The 12,542-nt window shown below is 47.0% G+C and overlaps 1 protein-coding gene across 1 annotated transcript; it reads left to right on the plus strand.

Moving 5' to 3' along the window:
- Positions 1-618: 618 nt before the first annotated feature.
- Positions 619-11,727, plus strand: LOC100415938 (uncharacterized). The gene is made up of 8 exons (NM_001184848.2): positions 619-942; positions 3,517-3,595; positions 4,349-4,419; positions 4,901-5,000; positions 5,315-5,356; positions 5,481-5,522; positions 11,183-11,349; positions 11,479-11,727. Exons 1-8 carry the CDS (start codon positions 758-760, stop codon positions 11,525-11,527), a joined length of 735 nt encoding a protein of 244 aa, NP_001171777.2. The 5' UTR covers positions 619-757; the 3' UTR covers positions 11,528-11,727.
- The last annotated feature ends 815 nt before the right edge of the window (positions 11,728-12,542 follow it).

The following is a 12,542-nucleotide window of genomic DNA, read 5'->3' on the forward strand; positions in this document are numbered from 1 at the left end:
GGAGCTCCGTCCTGTCTGCACGCACTATGGCAATGGCGACCGGCCTCTTCCGAGCTGCGAATCATAACGGCATGTCTGCAAGCTCGATCGCTGCAAGCATGCCTTCCCGTTGGAAGGATCGAGCTGCTCGATGGAGGAAAGAGGAAAGCAGCGCGCCGCGCATGGCTATAGCAGTTGGCAGGTGAGGGCCTCTAGCGGCAACGGGGGCCTTTGCCCAAAATCACGGCAAGCCGAGGTTCCACCTGGAAAAATCCACTCCGTTGCTCTCTCCCTTTTCTCTCTCTCTAGCATCGACCTGTCGAATCCTCACTGGTCTATTCAGTTCGGCAACGAGGAGAGAGATAGACAGAGAGACGGACGGGAGGCTGACACATGGCCGGATATTGGGGTGCGGAATTGAATTTGGTTAATGCAAAAGGTGGCGTGTGAGGACGGACCGACGGAGGCAATCACGAGACGGGAGGGGTTGGCCTTTTGCCTCTAGGGTTCCGGGTCGCCCACCACCTTACCGGAAATGGCAATGCGGGACGCGCCCCAATCACTCACCACACCACCCCTTTCTTCTCGCCCTTTTAACCCAATCGTCTCTCCACCACCCAACTCCTCCTGCCTGTGCTCTCCTCCTTTTTCTCCACTCCGCTTTTGCTTGGTTCCATCGGGCCGGAGAGGAGAAGCTAGCTAACTAGCAGCAGCTCTGTTGGTGTGTGTGTGTGTGGAGGGTAGCTGCAGCTGGGGCTAGCTGGAAAGGTCGGGAGCCATGGGGAGGGGCCGGGTGGAGCTGAAGCGGATCGAGAACAAGATCAACCGCCAGGTCACCTTCGCCAAGCGCCGCAACGGCCTGCTCAAGAAGGCGTACGAGCTCTCCGTGCTCTGCGACGCCGAAGTCGCGCTCATCGTCTTCTCCAACCGCGGCAAGCTATACGAGTTCTGTAGCGGACCGAGGTATACGCACGCACCCGCGCGACCACAAAAGCACATATATACGTGTGGTTCATGTGTACGGGCAGTGGACGGAGGCCGCAGATCCTCTCGGATCTGACATCCGGGGAAGAGTTGGGTGGTGGCGGGAGCTTGGACGGTTTTTGAGCTTGTGTTTAATTTATATATGGGAGCGTAGTTTCATGGGGATCTCTGGACGCCACAGGATGGATCCGTGCGAGACCAACCTAGCTCGTCGTTTCTCATTGCTGCTGAGCTGTGTTTCGTTTTTTAGGGTTTAATTTGAGAGTACAAGACTGGTGGGTTTTTTTTAGGGTCCTAGCGTTGCTCCTTGGTTTGTCAAGTGTGTTGTTATTTAGTAGATCGATCGGGTGAGTTCTCGTTTGCTCCAGGAGCTGTGGATTTGTGTTGAAACGACTGGTATGGCGATGTCGCGAATTTCCAGTTAAATTAAATCGCATATTTGTATATATTCATAAAGACATACATAATTCGGGTGACCAAAAGACGCGGACGTACTACACCCAGCGAGTTTGTCGTGCTGTGCATAGACACGTAAGCTTTCATCCGGCATCGAATCCGGCCGTTTTAATTTGCCAGATTTTTTATTTGTTTGTTTTGGACCCTATTTGGAAATAATCTTAGCTTAGAAGCAGATTATATATATATAGTTCGAGCATGTATGGACGTCGTCGTGTTGCTTATTAGTAGCTGATATTCTAATTAATTTAGTCAATTAGTCTCCTGCAAAAATTATTTTAGGTCCTTTTCACTTCTGAGAGAATAAAGAGGATTTTTGTTACTGCCAAATACATGAGATTAGCACGATATAAACATTTTCTCTGCCTCTGTCCTTCGCTTGGTAAAAATTAGGAACATACTTTTACGGATATTGTGTTATGAAATTTTTTTCAGTTGCAGTGCTTTATAGTTTATAGTCTTTAGTGCGTGTACAACCATATTTATTAGGTGGTCTTTTAAGAGGTCTTTTAGAGTTAATTGAAAAAATATAAGAGACAGACTCTCTACATGATTCACTATACGGATTGTCTCTTAACTTTATTTATGATTTATTGGCTTAGAGTTGTACTATGCAGTTTTGTTTGTTGTCTTTTATACTTCATGTTCCACAGTTCCAGAACTGAACAGGGCATTAGATCTCAATCTGCTTTGATCGAATGACCTAACGAACTATTAAAATTAATCCATTAGCATTATTGTTCAGGTCAAATAAGCCCTCTCACAAGAATCTTTGTACGTAGCCAAATTTAGATAATTGTGTCTATTTTTTTCATTTTTGCGAACAGAAAATATAACTACCCATATCTGTTAATAAATGGAGGAGACTAAGATCAAATCATAGGACTTTGAAATATAACTTCCATATTTGTGGTTAATTTGCCTGTGGACACACTTTTAAAATTTCTATGCTCCCTAGGAAAATCTCATAACTTTCACAAGGACTGAAATTATTTTATTAAAAATAAAGAGAAAACTAGATAATTGGCAGTGTTCCAACTCTTTGCTTTTGGCTAAGTCTTGAGTCCTGCAGTATTAAAATTATTGTTTACTTTGTAATATTATCTCATTGTATACACCTTGTACACAAGATTCCGAGGATTGACCTGGAGGTATAAACTAGGGTACAATCAATTGTCAGGTTCAAATGTCAGTCCTTATGTCCAACTGTCTCCTCACCTTTTCTAATCGAATTGTCATTTCAGTTCATTAGTTTTCAATTCCCTTTCCCGCAAAATTCTCCGAGGCGAAGTTTTATCATATGTCCCTTCCAAGGTCTATACAGTTGTTACCTAGTGCTCTACTAGTATTTTATGCTGTCAGATATGCACGCATATCTTCAAGATATACTCGTAGTATACTAGATTTTGTTTACTCACGTCATCTTTGTTTCTGAAGAGAGTAGTTCTTCCTCTCTTTTGTTGGAATGTCCCGTAAGCATAAATCAGGAAGTTTCTGTAATATATATAACTGTGATAGATGTAAGTTACATTAATTATATGAACATGAGGTATCAATAGGAAGATAAAGTAAAAACTCGAAATGCTGTACGAAGCCGTTATATATTTTTTATTTTGGAGGAATTATAATCTACTTAATAAATTATGCTATTTGGTTTAGAATTTTTTATTCCATAACTTTTCCAAGTTCGCATACAAACCTGTCTTAGAATTAAAGAATTGAAAGATGAAAATTAATTCTATAGATCATCATGCTATGTTTGTACTTTGTAACTTATAACATACTTCTTTACAATAGAAATACAACATATAATTATGTCTCTTGTATGGCTAACAATTAATAGTATATACAAATATATTCCATATACAATCATATTAGCTGAATTAATTTATGTCTAAATTATAGTTATTAGAATGAATTAAATTCCAAGGATCCAACCGGAGCCTAAGGTTGACAAGTATATATGTTAATTGTATCTAGCTTGTATGTAACCAAAAATAAAAATTCAGTTGCAAATTATATTACCCTATTTGAGATTGCTTCATCTTCTCCAAGCACCACACTGTGTAACTATCCATGCTAATTTTGAACTTGTAGCATCACGAGAACACTTGAGAGGTACGAAAAAAACAGTTATGCAGGCCCAGATACTGCTGTACAGAACAAAGAGAACGAGGTAATTAGCTTGACACGTTTATTCACCTGAATCTACTTCTCATGAGTTCTCTTCTGATTTAGTATTTTCTCATGCAAATATTCTAGAGCGTGTTTGGTTCCCAGACGGAACTTCAAATGCTCGTTGTGGTGTTGCCATATTTGCAGCGCCAAAAACAGCCACCACACACCTGTGGTCTGTGGCGAATTTAACTCTGCTGTAGCTTAAAAAATGTGGCGTGCCTAACTTTAGTTGCAATCCAAACAGAAACAGCTATGTTGTGTGGCAGAGTCGCAACTTCGCTGTCGTGCGTGGTGTGGTGTGGTGTGGAGAACCGAATAAACATGCCCAGTACTCGTTGGTACAAGGCAATTTTAGATTGATATATTGAAATTTATCAAATTAGCTTTATGAGTGGACATCTAATTGTGAAAATTAAAAGATACTAGTGACTTTGTTCTCATTTGAAATATACAATTACTACAATACATATTTGTTTTGTTCAAGTGAACATATCATTGTGTAGTGCTAGCAATTCCTTAACCTTGATACCTTTAACCATTTGATCATTTATATATAGAAGATTGAGTTAGAATCATGGCTATAAAATTTATATGATGTAGAAAACACAATTCCACATTGAGCTGTTGTCAATGATGATAGTTCAAAATATCATTATTGTGTGTGAACTAATCTTCCATTTTCATCCCTAGTGCACAGCCACTGTTTACTTTTTTTTGTATATTTTGTACTGAACTACCTGTCATTTTGCAGTTAGTCCAGAACAGCCGCAATGAGTACCTTAAACTGAAAGCAAAGGTGGATAATTTACAGAGGACTCAGAGGCAAGTTGAGTCTACTCTTGATTTCTATCTTCATGACAAAAAGAATTTCCTTCTCGTACCCAATTGAATTGACGTTAACCACTAGATAACATTGTTACATATTTGGACAATTTCATCAAAATAAGTTTGTGCTACTATCATTTTCAGTGTATGCGCTGTTAACCACTAGATAACAGCATCGATCCCTGCCTAGAGGGAAAATATCTGTGCATTGTTTGTTTGCCCTACTTTGGTGATTAGCTAGTACAAATAGATTTCATTGCATAGATAAAAGCATTGGGTCTTCGTCAGCATATATGCACAAAGAAGTTTTTTAGAATCCTCATAAGTCATAACCCTCTGAATTAGGTATCAATTTATGGAGGCTAAATGAAGAAACCATAATTTAATCACAATGAAGTTAAAATAAGTTTCTTAATGTGAATGTGTAATGCTTAGCTAAGATGCATGTAATTGATTTTGGCTTTATTGGCTATTACAGGAATTTGCTTGGTGAAGATCTGGGTTCACTTGGTGTCAAAGAGCTTGATCAGCTTGAGAAGCAAATTGATTCATCCTTAAGTCACATAAGATCCACAAGGGTGACTCGTTGAACAAACTATTTCCTAATGCGTTAAAATATAGTTTTTGGACGAAGCTAGTGTTGACAACACTGCCCTCCATATTTATAATTAATGAACCACTTTGAATATAGAGTACTCTTATACACGTGACCGTCTGCCAAGAAGACCCAGCCATATATAATCTCCTATATTTTCCGTGACTAATCTTCCTTAATTATGTAGGGGTGACATCTGAAATATGTCGAATGATCATCATTCATCTCATATAGGCATGAATGATTTAGTATTTTGTATCTTTCAAATGTTGATCAAACAATTTTCTCATTTTGCAGACACAGCATATGCTTGATCAGCTCACTGATCTTCAGAGGAGGGTATGCTCTTAACATGATAAAATCTAAAGATTTATATCTTTAGATATTTTTTGGACGATTTTTGCTTAGATAAGAGCATAAGTACTGTTTGAACTACTTAATGATATCACTGAACCATGTCCAGGAGCAAATGATGTGTGAAGCAAATAAGTGCCTTAGAAGAAAGGTATGCATGCGCCTTACCATGCCCCTTAGATGCTGCAAACATAATTTACCTGGTCTCGTTTAGATACTCGGGAAACATTATTTTGTTTTTATGTCATGTTTCGGGTTAAAACAAATGGCGCATATATCAACGAATAATTTAACTCTTCAGGTTGGCAGATCTGTTTATTAGTACCATCTCTGTATTTATATACTTGCAAATAAGTACATGTGCAATCGACACATTAAATTGAGTTTCCATGAGCACAAATACGCATTAATGCTTGGTGCTGAATCAACTTTCATTTTATAGTACTTGTTAGAACCCCAGTTTTGATTTTGGAGTTAGCACCTTATAACTATTATCATACCCTTATGTAATAGGTGAGGGCCAACAACTCTTGATATATATACCCTAATCAGGGTCAGGGTTTTCCATTCCAACTTGGTACCAGAGCTACTTTTCTCTACCCTCCCTTCCACCCCCAGCCGCAGGCTTTCTTCCCCCTGTCCGGCCGCCCGACCTCCCCGCTTCCCATGCTTCTGCACTGCCTGTTCGCGCCCTCCACGTCGCTGATGACCCGGGGTCTGCTCGGATCCGCTCCTCCCTCCCGCTGGTGCGCTCGTCGGGGACCTAGGAGGCTAGGATGTGCCCCAGATGCCTGTGCGCCTAGGCCTTGCACCTCCCTGTGTGCCCGTCCTCAAGGGCGTCGCCGCCGCTTGGGAACCCCCTGCTCCTCCGCCATCAGGCCATGGAGCTCGGCCAGGGAGACATACACGACCACGTCCTCTCCCTCTGGTCGTCGGCCTTCCACCTTCGATCGTTGCCTCTCCATGGAGCCCAGCGGTGCCTCTGCCTTCTCCATCTCCGGCATCGACGCACACGCAGACCACCTCCTCCCCACGAATGGTCATGACGCGGCTCTCCACTTCTCCATGGTGGTTGTCGGTCTTTAGGCCATCGCCGGCATCTTCCCCTCCACGCTGGGTCCTCTCGTTGCTGCGAGCACGTCCCTACAGCACGCCGCTACATGGAGCTTAGACGCTGTCGCGGCAGCGGTCCCCACCCGCACTGCCCCTGCTCGCAGCGAGCTCGTCGGGGACGGGGCCTCCTTCATCTCTGTCACTGGGCCCCTTCCTGGTGTCCTCCCTGTTGCCCTTACTGCCCAGCAACAGCAGCAGCTATAGATGTCCAAACGGGCCACCCGGCCCGGACCCGGCCCGGACCCGTTTCGGCCCGGTACGAATAGGGCCGGGCCAGGCACGGCCCGTTGATGCTTCGGGCCGGGTCGGGCTGGCCCACGTGCCTAGAGACATGCCCAAACCCGGCACGCACAGAGAAAAATCGTGCCGGACCGGCCCGTTGGCCCGGTGGGCCTCAACGGACCGGGCCGGGCACTGGCCCGAACCAACAGTAGAACGGTATATAAATACATATATTTAATAAAATTAATCATATATAATAACATATTATTTATATATATTAAGACAACAAAATATTTATGTATGCATTTTATATTTATGTATGCATTTTATATATGTTTGGCCGTGTATTTAATATTTATATACTATGAGAGAATTAAATGTATTTACATATTTAGTATTTACATAAATATGCGGGCCGCTGTCGGGCCGACCCATTTATCGGGCCGGGCCGGGCCAAAGCACGCGGGCCGCCGTATCTGCCCATACCCGGCCCGCTAAATGGGCCGTGCCGGCCCGGGCCCGTAACCGACCGTACCGGGCCGTGTTTGGACCGGGCTAACTTCGTGCCGTGCCACGGGCCAAACGGGCAGCCCGCACTGTTTGGACATCTATAGCAGCAGCACACCTGACACTACCCCCTCGTCGTTCCCGCAGCGGGCACCCTCCCTAGTGGCGTGACCGCACTCACCGACGGCCTTGGGCCTGCTCCTATGGTTGCAGCCCCTTCGGCTCATGTGCCTCCCTTTTACTGTCGTGTGCGTGTCTTCCTTCACACTGGCCCACTTCTCCATGGCACTCTCGTGGCCTTTGATCCGTTCATGAACCTTGTTGTCTTCCTCCCCTCCTAGTGGCTCTATCGGAGCCCCTCCCCTCGCTCTCTCCTTGCACCCCGTGCCGTCACCACTCAAATCTTCTCCCACCAATTGGGTGGTCGACAACGAATCTTCCTTCCACACCACTCATACCACTAGATCGTTATCCCACTATCATCCTCCACACCCCTCACATCCTTCCTCTATCATGGTGGGGACGACTCCACACCCTCCTTGTCACCTCAGTAGGTGCACCGATTCTTCCGGGCCCTTTCTACCTCAACAACGACCTTGTTGCTCCCCAGTTGACTCATCCCCTTCTCTTGGTTCGTCGCTTCACTAGTGAAAACCACTGGTCTATAGAGTTAGATCCCTAGGGCCTCACCATACGAGACCTTCCCACATGTGTCGTGCTCGCTCGTTGTGGCATCTCCGGCCCCCTCAACTCTATTCACTTGCCATCTACTTCCCCCACCAGCGTATCCTCCTCCCATGCTCTTGCCACTACCACCACCTCCACCACCTGACATCGTCATCTTGGGCACCCTGGACATGACGTGATGTCCTAGCTCTACAACCGCTCAGATATCTCCTATCGCTGGGGCTCCTTCGAGCAACTCTGTCATGCTTGTCAGCTCGGTCGTCACTCTCGTCTTTCTTTTTCCACTTCCACGTTTAGGGATGCTCAAGCCTTTGATCTTGTTCATTATGATCTCTGGACTTTTACTGTCCTCATCCTCTCTAGTTACAAATACTGCCTGGTCATTTTGAATAACTTCTCTCACTTCCTTTGAACTTTTCTGATTCGGTTGAAGTTTGACACCTTTTCCACCCTCACCCACTTCTTCGCTTGGGTCTCCACCCAATTCTGTCGCTCGGTTTGTACCCATCAATGTGATAATAGTCGAGAGTTCGACAACACCTCCTCTCGCTCCTTACTCTCTCATGGCGTTCAATTGCGCCTCTCGTGCCCTTACACCTCTCCCTAGAAAGGTCGGGACGAACACATCATTCACGCCACCACCAACATGATATGTTACCTCCTCTTTCAAGTGTCTCTCCCTATCAGTTACTGGGCAGAGGCCCTAAACACCGCTACCCATCTCCTCAATCGCCTTTCCTCGAAGGCAGTGAGCCACTCCACTCCCCACTTTACCCTATATGGCACAACCCCCTCCTATGACCACCTTCGTGTCTTTGGTTGTGACTACTATCCCATCACCTCTGTCACTGCTCCCCACAAGCTCTCCCATCGCTCCACTCGTTATCTTTTCCTCGGTTACTCCTCCGACCACAAGGGTTATTGTTGTCTTGACCTCCTCACTCATTGCATCCTCATCTCTCGTCATGTTGTATTTTATAAAGTTGTCTTTCCCCTTGCTGGCTCCTCACCTACCGATCTCAACTCTCTCCTTGAGTTCGATCTTGTTTCCCCTCCACCCCGATCGCCTTTGATTGCACCTCTACCTGTGCCACGCGTGGCCCAGATGCCATCGCTCCCATCTCTACTCGCGTCTATGCCAGCCCCCTATCTGGCCCGCTTCGTAGACCCCACCCTCGTCTAGCATCGTCGTGAGCGAACCGCTCCCTCGACCCACTGATCCACCTGCTCGTTCCTGCACGAGCCCCTGGTGTACCACCCAGTCACCATCCACCGTGATTCCAGCCACATCCACCTAATGGTGACTCGTTGTGCCACCGGCGTTCTCCGTCCTGTCGATCGTTTGGTACTCATGGCCGAGGCTCCTCCGGACGCCTCCCTAGTTCCCTCCTCCGTTCGCGTCGCTCTCGCTGATCCTCACTGGCGTCGCGCCACAGAGGAGTACATGACCATGCTGGCCAACCACACTTGGAACCTAGTGCCACGTCCACTAGGCACCAACGTGGTTACCAGAAAGTGGATCTTTCGCCACAAGCTTACCTCGAATGGCTAGCTTGATCGCTACAAGGTCTGTTCTATACTTCGTGGCTTCACCCAGCGCCCCGTAGTGGACTATGATGAGACCTTCAGCCTCGTCGTTAAGTTCGCTACCATTCGAGTCGTCCTCTCCCGAGACTGGGCAGTCCATCAGCTCGATGTAAAGAATGACTTCTTCCATGACACTCTGACAGAGACGGTCTACTGTAGCCAGTCCATCGGCTTTGTCGACTCCGCTCATCCAGATCTGGTGTGGCGGCTGAACCGGTCCCTTTATGGCCTCAAGCAGGCATCGCGGGTTTGGTACAGTCGCTTCGCTTCCTACTTGGGCTCGCTCGGTTTGTCGAGGCCAAGTTGTATATGTACTTGTTCATCTACAGGTGCAACGACGACACCGTCTACCTACTACTCTACGTTTACGACATCGTGCTCACGACGTCTACTGCATATCTTCTTCAGCGCACGATCGGCGCCCTTCAGTGGGAGTTCGCGATGAAGTACTTAGGGCCTCTCCACCACTTCCTCGACACCACTGTCGAGAGACGGACTTAGAGTCTCTTCCTCCACCAGCGCCACTACGCTCTCGACATCTTGAAGCGGGCTAGCGTGCCCGCCTGCAAGCCCTGCTCCACGCCTGTCAATAATCAGGCGAAGCTCTCTAAGGACGACGGGTCCCCTGTCGCCGACGTGATGTCCTACCAGAGCCTGATCGGCACCCTCCAGTACCTGACCTTCTCCAGGCCCGACATCGCCTACGCCGTCAAGCAGGTGTGGCTCCACATGCACACCCCGTGGGAGCCTCATCTCACTGCTCTCAAGAGGATCATGTGCTACCTCTGTGGCTCCCTCGACTATGACCTTCTACTCTGACCCTACCCGACGTCGGAGCTCGTGGTTTACACCGACGTTGACTGGGTTGGCTGTTCCGACACACGTCGGTCCACTTTCGGCTATGTCGTGTTCCTGGACGCCAACCTCGTCTCCTGAGCCACCAAGCGACAGCCCGTCGTCTCTCGCTCCAGCACAGAGGTCGAGTACCGCGCTGTGGCCAACGGCGTGGCAAAGGCCTCCTGACTGCGCCAGCTTCTCCAAGAGCTCCAAAGCCTCTCCAACGTGCCACCCTTGTCTACTGTGACAACATCAGCGCGGTCCACCCCTCCACCAATCCCGTGCAACATCAACGCATGAAGCACATGGAGATCGACCTGCACTTCGTCTGCGAGCGTGTCGTTGCCAGTGACGTTTGGGTTCTCAGCGTCCCCACCACGTTGTAGTTCGCATGTATTCGCCGATTTTCGATTCCGTCTCAACATCTGTACATGATAGAGTTGAGATAGCGGAGATGTTAGAGCCCAGGTTTTGGGATTAGCCCCTTATAATTACTGTCATATCCTTGTGTAATGGGCTAGGCCCAACAATGGTCTATATATTCAAGTCCCAACCCTATCTAGTCATGGTCAGGGTTTCTCATTCCAATTGTAGTGTGTTAATATTTCTCTGAACGGCTTTTTGTACCCCAGGATGTTTTACATCTTTGAATAAGTTTTGCATATGAAAAACTAAATATTGTAGGTCAACTGCAGCAATATAACTGAATTCGTATAATAAAGCCTTTTTAAAATATAAATTTGCTGTCTCACTGAGTCATCATATCATGATTTCAAAGTGGTGGCGCCTCGATTTATCTCTCTGGCACTAGATCTACCTTTAATGAGGTTTCTTACGTGATTGTTTTGTAAATTAAAGCTGGAGGAGACCAGCAACCAGGTGCATGGCCAAGTGTGGGAGCACGGTGCCAACTTATTACTCGGCTACGAGCGGCACTCTTCACCACAGCAAGCCCCATCACATGTTGGCAATGGATTATTCTTTCATCCCCTGGAAGCTGCAGCAGAGCCAACCCTGCAGATCGGGTATGTCGTGTTCCTGCAGATGCGTCCTGGATTCGGTAGATCCTAGCTGCTACTTTAAAGCGCAGCCCGGCCTGTGCATCGATTTGATCCTGTCTTCTTCTTGTGTGTGGCATGCATGCATGTTTGCAGGTTCGCTCCCGAGCATATGAATAATTTCATGCCGGCATGGCTACCCTGAAGATGGATCTTTGAGGCAAAGGGAATAAATAAAGATGCGATGCATGTCAGAATCATATTGTACTGCAAGAGTGACAATTGTGTGTTCCACTCACATATATGACCTAGTTTTGTGTGTCTATATGTCGAAACCATATGTCTGTGATTTTATTATATGTAATGTAAGCACAGATGAAACATGCAGGGCTAGTTGCTTTTGCTTGTCTATGTATCTGTATCTGGCTGTGCGCCACTGGATATGCGTCCTAGAACACCGCCTCCAGGCTTCAATCAGGAAAGCAAGCGATGGGGGGAGCCGCTCCGTCCGGTCCCCCGTCCAAGTCTGATGTCTTTCCACGCGCAGCACGTTTGATGAATAAATAAATCAACAGGAGCACTGGAAGCAACCATGAGAACATGGGGCACGTCGCGACCGAGAAAAGGAGCGGTCGACGTCGCTGTATGCATTTGATGATTCGTCTCCGCTGCTGCTGCGCCACACCCACGTTGCCTGCCGTCTGCATCCACAGTTGAGATGTTCCCATCACGAGACACGAGGCTCCAGCTCCGCCTCCGCATGGACGTACCGTTCAATAGCAGTTTAGCTCTAGCACCCGGCTAGCACATGGGATCCAATGCAGGCCCGACCACTACTGTAGTTGCTGGCAGGGAAAGAAGAACCGAAGTTTGGGCAGGAATCCTGGAGGTACCAGCCTACCAGGAGTACGTGAGCTGGATCATGGATCTGCGCGAAACAGGACAGGTTGTTCCTTTCTTTGAAAAGGGTCCCGGAAAAGGATTGCCACTGCGTCACTGCCATGTCGTCCTATGCTTTCCCCTCTAGATATTCAGGACTTGATCTTGATGGGTAATTTTGTTCTGGTGTTTACTGAACTTCGAAGTCTCTCGCAACATTTACAACAGGGATCTGGGAGGCAACCAATGCAACCCAACTCGTATCACGAAACAAATTGATTAATAGGATCCCATGGCGTGGTCTCATCGCGGGCCACACGTTCAGTTTATTAAAAATATGT

This window comes from Zea mays, chromosome 7 (genome assembly GCF_902167145.1).
Source record: "Zea mays cultivar B73 chromosome 7, Zm-B73-REFERENCE-NAM-5.0, whole genome shotgun sequence".
Classification (NCBI taxonomy): Eukaryota; Viridiplantae; Streptophyta; class Magnoliopsida; order Poales; family Poaceae; genus Zea; species Zea mays.